Source organism: Ochotona princeps, chromosome 10 (assembly GCF_030435755.1).
Source record: "Ochotona princeps isolate mOchPri1 chromosome 10, mOchPri1.hap1, whole genome shotgun sequence".
Classification (NCBI taxonomy): domain Eukaryota; kingdom Metazoa; phylum Chordata; class Mammalia; order Lagomorpha; family Ochotonidae; genus Ochotona; species Ochotona princeps.
Window position 1 is genome coordinate 61,047,621 of NC_080841.1, and position 16,891 is coordinate 61,064,511.

The 16,891-nt window shown below is 39.8% G+C and overlaps 1 protein-coding gene across 3 annotated transcripts in view; it reads right to left on the minus strand.

Moving 5' to 3' along the window:
* Positions 1-279: 279 nt before the first annotated feature.
* FBH1 (F-box DNA helicase 1) overlaps positions 280-16,891 on the minus strand; it is a 41,994-nt gene continuing 25,382 nt past the window's right edge. For 2 of the 3 annotated variants that reach the window (XM_058669522.1, XM_004588494.4), the window contains exons 13-21: positions 16,630-16,766; positions 12,961-13,060; positions 12,752-12,870; positions 10,973-11,048; positions 10,155-10,352; positions 9,067-9,192; positions 7,087-7,193; positions 1,289-1,420; positions 280-712 (exon numbers count right to left, since the gene is read on the minus strand). In XM_058669522.1, coding sequence (XP_058525505.1) covers positions 542-712; positions 1,289-1,420; positions 7,087-7,193; positions 9,067-9,192; positions 10,155-10,352; positions 10,973-11,048; positions 12,752-12,870; positions 12,961-13,060; positions 16,630-16,766 — 1,166 coding nt within the window. In that variant the 3' untranslated portion in view covers positions 280-541. The remainder of the gene's footprint in view (positions 713-1,288; positions 1,421-7,086; positions 7,194-9,066; positions 9,193-10,154; positions 10,353-10,972; positions 11,049-12,751; positions 12,871-12,960; positions 13,061-16,629; positions 16,767-16,891) is intronic. The other variant, XM_058669521.1, reaches the window with a different exon arrangement.

The following is a 16,891-nucleotide window of genomic DNA, read 5'->3' on the forward strand; positions in this document are numbered from 1 at the left end:
TACTTATCGTTCTATGTATTATGTGCCCTCACAGTTTAAACTGCAAAACTCATCGTTACAAACATGACAGCAGGTTTTATCAGTGGGTCATTCCTCATGGTACAGAAGTGTCATCTTTGGTGTGCCGGTTATTGCCCTAAACATTAAAGCTCACACAGTCTGCTTGGTGTGAACAGTCAGCTGCTGAAAAAAGAGAGGAAACCAGGTGTTACAGTGGCATGCCAGTGCTGCAATGCCTGTTTAATTGAAATCCTGTAATAAAAGTTTAAATACATAAAGTGTTTTTGTTTTTTGTTTTTTTTATCAAAAGATCCTCCTCTTCTTCCCTGACGTGATGTGCATACAGAGGATAGGAACATGGAAACCGACTAGCTGTAGGGAATGAGAAACAGCAGGTCCAACTCTGTTTTGTTTCTTCTTCAGAAAATGCTCTGTGGTTGAATTCAGAGTCTCAGGTGCAGGGGAACTGCAGCCCACAGAAACTTCTGTCGACAGGTGGAGTCCACAGCAAGCCACCCTGCACCATGGAGATGTCCCAGCATTAAAAGACAAGGAAGAGCAGGGCTTCATGTCTGGGGAGCACTATGTTTTCCACCGTGCGTTCCATGGAGCGCACCTGCTCTGGGGAGGCAGTCAGGAATGCCAAAGGCCCAATACGCTGCTCCGCGCAGGAGTGGCAAAGGTAGCCACCACTGTTTTCCTTTCTGTTGCTCTGCAGGGATGGAGAAAGAAAAAAGAGGTAAGGAAACAGTCAAAGAATAAAGACTTTCTACCAAAAAAATCTACTGATCTGTTACAGCTGCCAAGGGACAATGTCTTATGATCTGATGTTTTCAGACCAGTGCAAACTCTCTTGAGGTGATACTTCCCATAACGCTATTATCCAGGGCAGATTCAACTCTTCTCAACTCCCTTAAAGCAGAAAGCACACTTTTATCTCAACAAGACATAAAGAATCAGATAAACCGAATGGGGCCCTCCAGGTAAATGATTATTCTCTAACATGTCCTATTTCCCAGCAATAACAATATATACAAAGACAGTATTACATATCCTGACTCTTCATTAATCTGCCTCTGACACACAGGGAGAGCTCCTATCTCTTGTACCTTCTGTATGAAAAGCACTAAAAAACAAACAAACAAACAAACAAACAAACAAAAGGAGGATTACACCAAGTTCCCTTTCATCTCTCATCTACCATCCAGGTAACACATAGCCTAGGAGTAACAGAGTGTAAATGACTAAAGTTCCACAGACAGCAGGTACTGTCACCGAGAGTACATACGTAAGTGATGGGGAGTTTCTTCATGGTGAGAACGGTGTCAACAGGGATGGCATTGTTGCACTGCCCCACACAGCAACGAACCACTCCTGTTTTTAAAACGTTGCTTGTCAGCTCTGCTTGCAATAAGTACTCCTAAGAAGGAAAGAGACAGAAAGGGAATAATAATACCTCTGCTATATTTAAGCTCCAACAAGCAACTACTGGGGAGGGAAACCCCCTTTTATAATAAAACAGAATTTTTGAAGTCTCTGACTGCCATCTCCACTATCTTTTTGGTTTGTCTTCTTTGTGATCCATTGTAAAATAGCTTAAAGTTTAATCCATGTCCAAAAGCAAAAGGCTTTCTATAGAAGTTTGCTTGTGAATATATACATGTAATAGTCATATTTTTGGTTTCCTTCTCAGCTGGTTCATTTTCCTCATGCACTATACAGGATTCAGCCATCATTCTTTTACATATTATTTATGCACTCATAGGTTAAATTTAGATTTCTAAACTATTTCTCACAATACAAAAATGAGCATCCCTGTACATATTTCCTGCCTACCACAAGAGTTTTTGCAGGGCTGGGGTTTCAAACTGCTTTGACTTACCAGTACAAGTCCATATACACACACATCCATTCATGTGTAAGTAGTTGAGAAGCAGGGACTTAGCCTAGCACTTATAGCACCTGCATCCCCTAGTGAACTATCTAGTTCCAGCTCCTAATTCAGCTTCTAGCTAATACAGACCTCAGAAGGCAGCAAAATGACTCAAGTAATTAGGTTCATGCCATCCATATGGGAGATACAGACTGAATTCCCAGCTACTGACTTAAATATGCTGTTATCTTTGAGATTATATGCCATTTTACTTTTTAAAAAGGAGATTTATTTGAAAGACAAAGTTATATGGCAGAATAGTGTCACAGGCAGCGGGCTTTACCCTCTTTGTCACAACACTGGCCTTTTTTCTTTTAAACTTGTCATAACATACTAAATTAATTTTGCAAATAATTAGTAAACTACAACCTACACTTTGAACAGCACTGTAGCAGAGAACATAAATGTTTGGGTTTCAGCACCCTTTATGCTACTAAACATTATGGGCTCTACGCAACTTTTGTGTATGTGACATTAATATTTATCATCTTGTAAGTATAAACCAAGAAATTTTTAAAATATCAATTCATTTAAAAAATGGTGAGTCCACTACATATTTGCTTTTATTTAAAATAACTATATTTTTCAGAAGAAAAAAATACGGTGAGAAGAGTAGTAGTTTTTCATATATTTGCAAATCTCTTCCATGCCCAGCTTATTAGAAACTAACTGAGCCTCCTTTCTCCTTTATTTTGTGGACATATCACATGACATGTAGGCTTGGACGACCGTACTGCATACTCACAGCAGCATTAGAGTGAAAATAGCAGGTAAAATCCCTGCATTCTGAAAACTGTGTAAGTATACCATGCACAGTATGTATTCTGTGTATATGCGGCATGGATATAGTCAGTATGCAGAGCATGTGCTATGAACATAGTGCACGTTACATAAATTACATGTACTGTGAAAAAAAAAAGCTGGGCCTTACAGAGCTCTGGAAGGTAAATCTGATTAGAGCTGTATCTAAAACCTCAGGGTGAGTTTTGCGGTATAGTGAGGAAAGCTAATGCCTGGGATGATGACATTCCATATCAGTGCCAGTCTGAGTACCCGACATTCCGCCTCTGATCCAGCTCCCTGCCTAATGTACCCGGGAAAGCAGGTGAAGATGCTTTGGCCCCTGCACCCACGTGGGAGAACAAGAAGCTCACGGCTTTGGCCTGGTAGAGTTCCAGCCTCTTGTGGCCATTTGGGGAGTAAACCACTGTATGGAAGATCTCCCACTCTCTTTTCCTCTGTAACTGACTTTCAAATAAATAGAATTCTTTAAAAAAAAAAAAAACTTTTAAATTTCAATGTGATAAAATAACAACTAGTATTTACTTAGTCTGTAAAAAAAATCACTCTTTGAAGTTCAATTATTCCCTTATACTAGTTTTATAAGGTAACAAAAATCAAAGCACAGAACACTTAAGTTACATGACTCAGGTAACAAAGCAGTGACCGGAAGAACCAGGGTGAGAACCATACCTGACCAGGGCTTGAGCTTTCACTATGACCAGTCACCAAATGGGAAAAAGCTGTTTTCAACAAACGCATGTGCAGCATCAATTGCATGTCAGGTACTACCAATGTGCTTGTGAAGTCTGGATTAAGAATCTAAGATTCTGGGGCAAGTATTTGGCCTAGAGGTCATGCTAGTGGTTCTGATACCTGCATCCTACAGGTATCAGCAGCTGGTTCCAGCTCCTGACTCCAATTTTCTAACAGAGAAATCGAGCTGCTAGGGTGATGACTCAGGTAACTGAATTCTTGAACCTGCATTGGAGACCTGGGTTGAATGGATTCTGAATGTTGTAGATATTTGGATAGTGTATCAATAGACAGGAGTGCTTACTCTCTCTCAGAAAAAAACACAATTAATAATAATAATAAAATAATTAAAATTAAAATAAGGATTTACATTTCTGTAGGGAGGCTTTGAGAAACTAGTGTAACTGTGTCACTTAGCACTTCAGACGATGCCCTTGGCTTTCCTACAGGATGAACAGAAAGCCTTCTAGTGATGATTTTGTCAGCCATATTCTCTGAGGTCAGAGGAAAAAGGAGAATCTTGGTTACAGGGTAATGGATAATTCTAGGTAGCAGAGAACAAAAGGCTCACATTCCATCTTTAAAATATCACCACCAGGGCAGGCATTGTAGTGCAGAGGATAAGTCACAGGGTAGAACGCCTGCATCCCAGATTGAGATGCTAGAGCTGTGGCTGCCTCACTTCTGATCCAGCTTTTGCTGATGTGCCTGGCAAGCAGCAGATGATGGCTCAAGCACCGTGTCCCATGTTGGGAGACTCGGAATTCTGGCTTCCGCTTTTTGCCTGGTCCAGCTCCAGCTGTTGTGGCCATTTGTAGGGGGTTAACCAACTGATAGAGGATTTCTCTTTCCCCTCTCCCCTCTTCTCCATCTCTGCTTCTCTGCCTTTCAAATACATAAATAATAAGTTTTTAAAAACTAAATTAAAAAATAAAACACCACTAACGTGACTACCAATCTCCACATGTTCTCATAGCCTCTAAATTATCCTGGCCCCATATTCCAAAGTCTTCAATACCCCTTTATGACTCTCCTTTCTGAGCAGAGGCTAGACCAAGGCACTTCTGAAACAGGATTCCTCAAATGTATTCATAAGCTGTGATAAATAAAAAAGCAGAAGTGCTGTACTCCATACAACATTTTCAGACTTAAAAACATCTGTTCACACAAAAAGGCAGTTTCGCTGGGGCTTCCAGTAAACAGAGATGTTTCCTAATGCTTTCTTAATATGGGGAAGTGTTTCTGTCGATTCTACATTTTTGTTTGATTGAGAAATGGATTTTCCTGTATGAGTAAACAAGCAACAAGTTTCCAAATGTTTTAAAAAAGTCTTTCAAGGTACTTCAAAAAACTCACCAAAAAATGGAAATAAAAATAGTTTATTTTGGGGTAGGTATTTGGCTCAGCTGTTAAGACAGCTAGAGCTGCACCAGGCAAAACGTGTACGCCAGGAACTCCAAGTCTCCCACATGGGACACAGTGCAGCTTTATCAATCCCAGGAAAATGAACACAACACATGCACAACACTTGCTTTCAGTTCTCCTATTGGTGGAACAGATGAGAAAACACGACCAAGCTGAGTTTAGAAGCTACGAAATCTCAGGAATGAGAAAGCGCATGACCATAGGGGTCACCAGATAGCACGGAGGAGGGCTGTGATGTCATTTGCAGATTTAGTACATGCTCACTACATTATCATTTTAACCGTTGGTACTGTTTTACATACTCCTGTTATATTAATGGAAAAAAGTTCAAGTTAAAATTTGGATTGAAATTATCAGTATGAAGCTTTGGGTTTTGTTTTAAAAAATAAGGATTTACAAAAAGATGAACAATCTTCGCATCACTAAAAGGGAGACATGTAATCTAACAATATAAGCCTTCTGATGTGATGATATTCAAAACACAAAGCCCTTTCCACTATGGAACATTCTAGTCTAAACAGAGAAGCTTGGCTCTAATCAAATGCCTACATCTAACCTCCAGTTACAGGAAATCTAGGATAGGCAACAGTAAAAGAGCAAATGATAAAGCCACACCAGGAAGCAAATCTAGAAGGTGGAACATTCCATAAGACATTTGACTGAGTTTCTGTGATAGGACAGGGCCATCGAAGAAAGAGAGGAAGGACTCAGGCTGCTGAAAATTAATTTAAGTGACCAACAACCAAATGTTTATTTGCATCCTGATTTGAGCTCAATTATAAAAAGACACTTTTGAGACAATCATGTAAATATAATTAGGGATTGGGTAGTAAAGGTTACATATTACAAATTCTCTAAAACATGGAAAAGGCTTTATGGTTATAGAAAAAAAGGAAGGTCTAAGTTTTTCTCAGAGATGTATACAGTAAATAAATACAGGGTGCTTTGGATGTGGTCACCCAATGTACTGTTTCTTCAACTTATAATCTCACCACTTTTGACCTATGATAAGTGTCAAGTTCTGTTTTGTCATTATTTAAAACCTAAGACTTTGCATATCCTTTCCCAGTCTGAAGCTTAAAAGGGTTCAGTAGCAATGCAAAAACTCTAGAGCATCTAGCACTCACCTGCTTGACAAAATAACACAATTTAGTACTTTGGGTAGATTGCATGCTTAGGTTTCCCAGATAACTAAGGAAGGAGACTGTCAACTTTCACACTTATGTTTCAGTATCAAGCTTAAGTGTCTTTTAGGAAAGATGGACAAGATATGAACTATTAATTCAAATTTTTGTTCTAGTTTCCATAAAGTTGAGAAGATTAAGTTATCCACAGTCTATCTCATGAAAACGCAGGAAAGACAGAAAAAGAGAGTTGAGAGGCTTCTTTATGGGACGAGAGTCCTAGCCTGTGACTAAGACTTGCTGTCTGAGTACTTCCTTCCTGGCAAGGACACAGTGTTTGGGCAAGTCTACGCGTGGGAGCAGCAACTGTCATTTCAAGAGGGACTAGGGAATGGGAGGAAGGAGGATTAGACACAGAAAATTATTTTCTTCCTACTGAGTGTTAAGAACTAATTAATCAAAGTAAAAATTAAGAAATAGATTAATGTGGCTGGTATTTTAAGCAAATCTTTTAAAACTGTACTAGGGAAGGCCCAGCCCGATAGCCTAGTGGCTAAAGTTCTTGCCTTGCAAGTGCCAGAATCCCATATGGGGGCCGGTTCGTGTACCACCTGCCCTGCTTCCCATCCAGCTCCCTGCTTGTGGCCTAGGAAAGCAGTCAAGGTCCAAAAGCTTTGGGATCCTGCATCCGCGTGGGAGACATGGAAGAGGCTCCGGGCTCCTGGCTTTGGATTGGCTCAACTCTGGCCACTGCGACCACTTGGGGAGTAAATCAGTAGATGGAAGATCTTCCTCTCTGTCTCTCCTCTTCTCTATATTCATCTGACTTTCCGGTAAAATTAAATAAATCTTTTTTAAAAAATTGCATTAGAGAAATAATTTAGCAAAGCATATTTTTGTTTCTTTGATTAGAACATGTCTCGCACAACTATTCCATAATCAGTCTCCACTTTCAACTTACAATTCTGATCCAAAAACCTTTGAAGACATACAGGTTGACCTGGTATCAAATAAATAAAATAAACTTCAAACATTGTCAAATTAACTCATGCTACTCGTTTCTCTTACCCCAGCCAAAGTCAAAATGTTTTCTAATGATTTGGTCATGATGAGACGTTTCTTGGCTCGAGTTACTGCAACGTACAGTAAATTCCACTCATCTTCAGAAAATGACTCTTAAAAAAAAAAGTAACAGGGAAAAATCAACTCAAAAACTTACTCAGAAAATCTTGAGTTTTCACCTAAATACCTAAATGGCTATAGTCCCACACTCAATGCCCGACTCTCACAAATACCACTTAAGACTTGCTAGCCTACATGTACAAATTTCTCCTACAAATGATAATTCCCCAAACAAAAACCTTGCAAATAAATGGACCTGCTATGGAAATAACAGGACCGTGTGAATCGTTTATTCAGTACCTATGGTGTGCCAGATGGACAGTCATGTCTGTAAATCCCAGTTCTGCTCACAATGGTTACAACAGGAGGGGGAAATATGCCACTGGCACAGGTGAGGCCAGGGTAATCAAAGGTCCACAGTTGGATCCGAGTCTCTTCACCTCTAACGCTCACTCTCTTCCCATCTTCTTCCACTGTTTGTCTGGACTGATGTAGCCTAACCTGGCAATGTCTGAGGTCAGCACAAGATGTCCAGGGAAGAAAAACATTCATGACACTCTACTTCCCGCCTTATACTTTCTCTTCTGTCTGTATGCCTATGATAACAGCAAGAAATTAATAAAGAGCAGCTGATCTGTGACAAGACTAACAGCTAGTGAATTAGGTAATTTAAATAAGTGCAATCTGATATGCAAATTAATTATCAATGAAGGTGCTATGCAAAATTCAACCAAAGCAAAACAAAAGCGAGAAAGCATAAATCAGTGGAGCAAAAGGTAGCAGTAGAAAAGACAAAAAATCTTGGGCCCGACACACTGGCCCAGTTGGTGACACCAGAATCCCATATGGGCATCATTTGTGTCCTGGCTGCTACACTTCCCATCCAGCTCCCTGCTTGTGGCCTGGGAAAGCAGCAGAGAATGGCCCAAAGCCTTGGAACACTGTGCCTGTGTGGGAAACCCAGAAGCAGCTCCTGGCTCCTGGCTTCAGATCGGCTCAGCTCTGGCCATTGTGGACGTTTGGTGAGTGAACCAGAGGACGAAAGATCTTTCTGTTTGTCTCTCCTTCTCTGTAAATCTGCCTTTCCAATTAAAAAAATAAACAGATCTCAAAAACAAAGCAAAACAAAACAGCTGTTCCACTTCTGATCCAGCTCCCAGCTCATGGCCTCAGTAAAACAATGAAAAGACCCTTGCTGCCTTGTGGGAGAACTGAAGAAAACTTCTGGCTTCCACCTGGCTCAGCCACGCTGAAGAAAGCTTCTGGCTTCCACCTGGCTCAGCCTCAGCCTCGTGGCTATCTGGGGAGTGAACCAGTCGATGAAAGATTTCTCTGCTTCTCTCACTGTAACTCTAATTTTCAAATATGTAAACAAATATTTAGAAAACATGAACAGCCGATATATTTCATGACTCCCGCCCTTTATGACCATATTTGCCAAAAATAAGAGATGTGGAGTATTTATATTTTCAGCACTCCAATGTATACTACATCTGCAATGCTGAATCCACAGTTAACAACCAGCTTTTGTTAAAATGACAATGACAACGTTTACTATTTTTTTCCCTTTATTATTTTATAATCTCTTTAGTGAGTAGAATAAATTAAAGGAAAACAGCTTGGTAAGCAGACAAACCATGTTCAAAGCTTTTATATCTGATAGGGAAAAACTCAAAGCTGAATAGCAGATATGTGTTAAATAGGTCCATTATAAATGTAACAGCCTTATAACTAGCACCAAGAAAAGTGGACCCTGTGGACGCTTGATTTTGATAAAAACAGGAATAGCAGGTATTTGGGCCTCCACCTTCCAGGAGGCCAAAACATCCAGGAGAAATCAAAGCAGACAAAAGGAAGCATCTCTGGCAACCCTTACATGCTGAATTAGTTAGAGCACCCAAATGAAGAGTGACCAATCTTCCTTACCAACTCTGAAGTGGGGCAGTTGGGCAAGATTATGCCTGGCACAAGGCACTTTCACAAAGTCATCTAAAACATGCACAGTATCAAACTCCAAGCCTTTGGCTTTGTGCACGGTGCCCAAAATGTACTCTAGGACAAAAACACAGCACAGTTAAATGGGAGTTTCACAGGCAAAGAAATAAGGGAAGGAAAAAATATATGCTCCTCTTTTATTCTTTAAATCTGTTTTCTTGGCTATGTACAGTTTTGTGGGAAAAGGAAGAAAGAGGGAAGAATTAACGTTGAAAGAAAGAAAGAGGGGAGAATTACAAACTGAGTGGCAGGAGTAACCCAAGAATCATATTCTAGAAGCCCAAGTAACTTTACATACTCCCTCTTTTTTTTTTAATTGCTTTTTGATACTCCCTCCAATTCCCTCCCCTCCCCTCTGTTCTCCCCTCTAGATTCATAATGTGTGTCCATCATGAATTTCCCCAAGTCTATTTTAAATATAAAGGGCCACAGGTCCAAACTAGGGTTGCAGGGCTCACCTAAAATTACATGAGGCAGAGCTGTGGCGAGAAAAATCCCATTCCACAGATGTGGAGATACAAAAAACAGAGAACTTAAGAAAGGATGAGAGTTCTCTTCCTTTCTCTTTAACAACACACCTACGCAGGTCACAGATATTCACACAGGTAAGAAACATTAAAAAACAGAGGTGGGCATGTAGCATTGCAGTCAAGCTGCTGATGGGGACATTTGTATCAGATATGTAGTGAGCAGTTCAAACCTTGGCTACTCCACTTCCGACTGCTACTAATGCATAGCCCGAGAGGCAATAGGTGGTGGCTCAAGTCCTTGGGTCTGTGCCACTCACACGGGTGACCTGGACTGGCCTATTGGACTGTTAGGTTCAATCTGGTCCAACTGTAGCTATTATGGACATTGTGAGATGAACCAATGTGTACAACACCTGCCTTTCCATCACTCCTTTGCTCTCTCTCCATGCCAACTTTCATATAAAATGAAAATGAATAAAAATTCAACAAATATCAAAGACCATCTACTCCTCCTTTTGCAAAAGGAAAGAATCATTTTTTTCTTCTTACCTGCAAAGTCCAAGTCTTCTATATGGCATTTTTCTATCCTTTCAACTAGTTCTGGAATCCTGATGTTATACTTCTCAACTACTGCAATCTTTGCTTCAAGCTCCTTGTCCTCGGCAGCAGTGACATACCTCTTGAAGCCACTAAAGCCTTCTTTGTGCACCCATCTTCTGATAAATCTGTCTTTAATGATGAGGTTCCCTAAGGAGAACACACACACATGGGTTACCATGATGGAGGCCACACTAAGAACCGGTAGCAGTAGCTGCACATTCCTAGCCAACAGCATGAGAGCAGGTGGTCTTGAAGTCAGGAGACCCAGGTTCTAGTCCTGACTGCATCACTAACTCTGTGTGCTCCTGGGCATGTCAGTGTAGTAGCCTCTCCGTCTCCAGCTGAGGATTGACAGCCCTACCCTTGAGAACCTCACCTACTTCACAGGGATTTGGTTCAGTGCAGTCAAAGAAAAAAGTAAAAATAACAACCGTTACAGAAATCTCACAGGTTATCTTTTGGGGCCCAACATGGACATTATCAGTGTGTAAAGTTGCCCAGGAAGACTGAAAGATGTGGAGCTAGACAGCCTAAGGGACCAATATCAGAAAGAAATGAGACTGTTGGGAGAAAGATCTGGAAAAAAAATCTGCCAGGATCTCTGAAAACAGGAGACCTGAGACATCCTACTCTTTATAGGAAAAGAGTAGCATTAGTGCTCGGTCTCTGGGAAGACACAAGAACACTGACTCGGAACTGGCCTGTTCCTTGCCCATCCCTGTCGCTGAGTGCTTCCTTCTATCGCACCAGAGCCAGGTGGTACTCACGTTTCTTCCGTTCTTCCTCTGGCTGAAGAAGGGTCCAAATATCAATGATTCTGTCCAATCCAAATGACTTAATCCCCTGAAAAAGTTTTTTTGGTGGGATTTTTGTTTTTTTGTTTTATGATTAATTTTTTGTTCTTGCTATTTTACGAAACAAATGCAGTGATAGGATTCTGAAATGAGATGGTTTCTTGGGAACAGATCTCCAGTTATATCCAACGGATAGGCAGAAAGCAGGAAACTTTAACAAGTACAAATTACCACCCAAAACTCAAAATTACCAAGTTTTGGTGGTTAAGTCACACTCTTCCTATAGCTTTTTAATTTTTTAAAAGACATTCCTTGCTGTACGTGGCTGTCCCATCAGTACAAGGGTGATTTAAGTCTATCTTACAGGAACACAAAATAGTTTCAAAGAATACAAATTATTGAGCTTGAATACTTACCACTGTTTCTTACAAGAACTAGAGAATGTCTGTCTATAGAATCCGGATTATTCCATGGCTTTACAGGAAAGAACCTGCCTGTACCACAGGTCAGGCCTGTTCCACCTAGGAAGTACCTGCCTCCAGTACTCACAAGTGCCAGGCCCCACACTGAAGACTGGCATGACAAGGGCTCCACACCCCAAAGGCTTTTTATCTTTGGGTAAGGGACACATAAAACACTGACATACAACAGAAACTGAAATAAGACAGTATACATTGCAATTCACAACCAAATGTGAGATCAAGTATTATGACACATGCTACAGATAATCAATGGATGTAAGAGAAGGGAAGAGAACAACTCACTTTAATGCATTCCCTTCATGGATGATATTCCCAAAATAGCATTCTCTTACAGTAATGAGAATGGCTAAATTATGCTATCTCCATTAGGTGAAATACTATATAACTATTAAAGCAGGAATGAAAGAAAATATGTTTACATGTTGAATGAAAAACAGCATACATTTTTTTGCACACCATAACTTTAATTATGCAAAAATGCACATCTGTAAGGACAAAGACAAAAATAATTAGCAAAAATGAGAATTCTTATATGAAATACTGGAACTGTTTTTTTCCCTTTCAGTTTCCACATTTTCCATGTCAAAGTTATATGATTTGTATAAATAAAAACCTTAAAATACCTCTGAAGATTCACTGACTATATTTGAGTGCTTATTACCTAGTAGGCCCTCAAAAATATTTTTCTGTACATGATCGAGTCTTTTAGTCACATCCCTTTGATTCAGTTAAAAATTCAACATGTCATTTAGTCTTTCTGTGAAAGTTTTCCCTGTGAAACAGGTAAAGAAAAGGAATTATTTTTATTTTAGAGATGGAGAGAATGAGGCACACACAAGTTGTGACTTGCCCCAAGCCACACAAGGTTAGTGACAGAGCCAGAGCTAGAACCCAGGTATTTAGTTTCATGTGTTTAAGAATAAATGGTGCTTTCCAGTGTGTTGCCGGTTCAACTGTACTTAATACTAAGTGACAACACACAATCAGAAGTTTCGGGTAGCTAACAGCCCCATTTGAGTAGTCCGGGGTTAAAGGGTATTGGGTTTCTAAAGAGTGGAAGATGCTCACTCCTTATTGGGTCTAATTTCACATGAATATTTCACTAGTATAATGAGAATGGCCAAGGGTACTGTAGTCATGGTGTAGTCTGATAAAGAGTCAAAAACCTCCAATGTCTTCTGGTGTAATAATCCCAACTGAGTATTTTTATTGGACATACTTGTCTGCAAATATTTTGCACAGGAAATAGTCAACAGAAATGTACTCTTACCCCAATCAAATGTATCCTTGATGATACTTCTTCAGTCACCCGTACAGCTTCATCAAACACATTGGCATTGGTGCGGCACAACAGGGCCACTTGCCCCTTTGTATCACCTCTAATGCCACCTTTAGGGGGAAAATACAAACTCTATGGTAACTCAAAATAAAAAAGAAAACTATTTTTTTGTAACAAATAAGCGAAATGGAAAATCTTACTCTGATGATTTCCTCCAACCAAAGTCTTTTTCCTTACTCTCTTACAGACATCCAAGATAGTAGCTCCCACATATGCTATTTCCACACCAAACCTAAAGCTCTGTTAGAAAACAACAAAAGGAGTTATCAACCCATGCTGACAAATGGCACACGTTTCTATCACTGCCAAGGTCTGACCACCCTACATTGAAAGGGGAGTTGAAAACTGCCTACTGAAAAACCATTTTACACCAATATGGGAACCCAGCAACAACTACTGTCAGTAGCCATTTGGGGAGTGAGCCAGAGGATGGGAGATCTTTCTCTCTCCTTCTCGCTATAATTCTGCCTAATTTATTTTCCTCATCCCTTTCCTCAAAATCCTGACAATTTTTACACCATCCTACATATTTATTTACTTACTTAGTTTTTAACCTTGGTTACCAACTTAGTTAACAATCTGAACTTCATGCTTGAGGTTTTTGGACTTTTTACCTGATCTCTTCCCAAAGCAAATTTCTGTCTATTTCTGCCAGGTAATTTTTCCCAAATACTTTTAGTAAATCTTCCCCTTAGTACCCTACTTTCCACAACACTCCAAATAAGAGCAATAAACGCAGAATTAAGCTATGGGCTCATTTTTAAGATCCTTGGAACAATCTGAACAACCATTACTTTTCATTATTCCCAATACAAGAAGCAAACTTCTTTTAAGCAAATCTACTTTTTCCAAATCAAACTTTGTGAACTATAAATTATACAAAAAGTATAATATATAGAGAGGGGCAATTTCTCCGTTTATTATAAAGATTATTGTTAAACTCACTTCCTTGTATTTACCAGCCACAAGAAGGATCATTACCTGAGCATTCCCAATACACCCCTGCCCCCTGCTGATTTGAATCAACCTGGAAGTCCCACTCACCTATCAAAATCATTCCCTAGTCTTCAAAGCTCAGTTCACAAACCTACTTTCTTGAACGTTCCAGCTACATCTGTTCTTCCCAAAATGCATATATTTATCACCCTTTTCCTATATATTCATAAAATTAAGGTAGAAAAGTATCACATCCTTTGGTCAACAGCACATACATGCTTCACTAAATAACCGGTCAAAGAAAAACTAGACTTTTTAAAAAAATTTAAAAAAATTACTCATTTACTTGAAAGGCACGATTACAAAGAGAAAGGGAAGAAAAAAGAGACAGAGAGGGAGAGTCAGACAGAATGATCTTTCATCAATGGTCCATTGCCTCCAAAAGGCCTTAGTAATCAGGGCTGGGACAGGTTGAAGCCAGGAGTCTAGGACTCCATTCAAATCTTCCATGTAGATGGTAAAGGGCCCTCTGCTATTTTCCTAAGCCTACCAATAGGGAGTTGGACTACAGACAGAGCAGCTGGGACTTGAACCAGCACACACATGAGATGCTTGCATGGAAGCAGCATAACCACACTGCTGGCCCCAGAAAATCAGATTTTTCAAGAAGCATTATTTTTGTTGCTATATTACCACTCTTGTGTAAATCATAACCCAAATCATAAAATGAATACTCATTAGTCTATACTGAAATATGTATCTGAATAAACAAATGAGTAAATAAATAATAAGTGAGGACTCTATTTCTAATTTCAAACAATTTATTTAAATACTCCAACATTTATTTCTAGGATATGAGCTAAGTATAGGAGTTTCCTTCCAAAGCATACAATAGAAAAAGGCAGGGGAAAAGAATGACCATTGTGGAGAGACCAGCAAATGTCATTATAAACCACATTAATGACCTCTAATGCATGTGATGAAATAGCACTATGCTTCTGTGGTCTTCCTCCTAAAACCCATAGCTTTAGTCTAACAATGAGAAAACAACGTCAGACAAATTCCAGTATAGGGAACACTACAAAATATTTCTTAAAATTGTTCAGTCCATAAACTCAATTGGAAAGGTTGAAAAACTATCAGTTGAGAAGAATTAAGGTAGGGATGAGCATTGTGGCACAGCAGGAAAAGTTGCTTCTTGGGACACCCCATTCCATACAGGACTGTGAGTCTGAGTCCTGGCGTCTCTGCTTTCAATACAGTTCCCTGTGAATGCATCCTGAGTGGCAGTAGGTGGTCTGTGTGCTTGGAGCCCTGCCACATACACGCAAGACCAGGATGGAGTTCCTGGCCCCTGATTTTGACCTGGGCTAGCAATGGCTGTTGCTGACTTTTTGGGAGTGAACTAGTAGATGGAAAATGGATTGATCACTCTCTCTCTCTCTCAGAGAAGAAAACAAATCAACCAAAGAGTCTAGGAAGACATGACCACATACAAGGTGGTCAGGATACAAGGTAGTGAACAAAATCCTGGAGTAGCTAAAAATACTACTTAAAAGTAAGCAAATCTGAATGAACTATGACTTTGGTTTATAATTATGTGTCAGTACTGGTTCAGTATTTGTGGCCAAGTGCTCCACACTAAAACAACATACTAATAATAGGGGAAATTGACTTCTCAATGTTTCTGTATATCTGTAACTGTTCTAGAGCAACAGTGTCCACAGAAAAAGTAACTACTCCAAGCTGATTCCACTATTGCGATATACTGTCCAGGCTAAAGTTCATGAAGAAATACAGCTTCTCACAGATGTGCAGGTACAACGGGAAAGATGTTTATCAAATTTTCATCTACTTAAGGATCTAGGAGCTGCCAAGCTCACTGTGATTCACATAAGTTTTCCAAATTTTAATTTCACTTGAATGCAATAATTTCATCTGTGGCAGCAAACACTCATAGTTTTTCTTAAAGTCACACAGCTCATTTCAATTATCTTAATGCCAAGTACTTAAGTCTGAATAATTAGAGTTGATCTTTCAGTGTTTTTTTTTAAGTAAAAGAAATTGTAAGAAAAAGCAGCCAGTTCAGTTCACAACTCAACTGCAATAGGGTTTCTCTTCCTCTACTCCCCAAGCTTCAGTCTGCAGCAAAATTTCTCCGGGCACACCTCTCACTTCAACAGAATACTGAAACATACTAATGGGTCCATAACTATTAATTTTGCATGTTTACCACCAAAGACAGTCTTGAGTTGCTGGATTTTATTTTTACCCTGAATGTGTTGAAGAATATAACACTTCTAGTTTAATTTGGTGACAACACCTTGATTCATGGTAGCTGCCAGCATTTTTACATATCACTGCTTTGCACTATCAGTGTGACTATCAATACTGTACAAAAGAACCCCAACTTTGCAGGCCCTCTGACAACCAAATGCTGCAGCCCAGCATGACAGCTCGGTGGCTAAATCCTTGCCTTGTACACGCTGGGATCCCATATGGATGCTGGTTCATGTTCTGGCTGCTCCACTTCAACAGTAGAGGACAGCCCAAAACCTTGAAACTCTACACTTTTGTGGAAGACCCAGAAGAAGCTCCCGGCTCCTGGCTTTAGACTGGCTCAGCTCTGGCTATTGCAGCTACTTGGGGAATGAACCAGCAGAAGGAAGATCTTTCTATATCTTCTTCTCTCTGTAAATCTGCCTTTCCAACCAAAATAAATAAATCTTTTTTAAAAAAAAAGAAAAAGGATTTGCATATTCCATGACCTTTCATAATGTCTTGCACAGTGCTTGGCACATAATAAAGCTAGCAGGAAAAATCAAAGGCTTGCTTGTACACTTCTGGGGACTCAGAGCAAACAGCACTCTTACCTGTGTGAGATAGAAGACATGAGTGTGGGGGACCGTGAACAAAGCGTTGACTGCACCACGGAACGTATAGATCTGCTGGTGTGGGTCCCCTACAAAGATCTTCCCACATGGCTGAGACAGAACTATATTCATGATAGCTGTGAGCAAGAAAGCAGGAAAGTTGAGAAGTATGAAGTATGCAGGACAACAAAGTTGCCTTTTCCTGCCACAGAGGCACATTCGCTCCATTCACTCAAAAGAAATAATTTTATAATAGAAAATG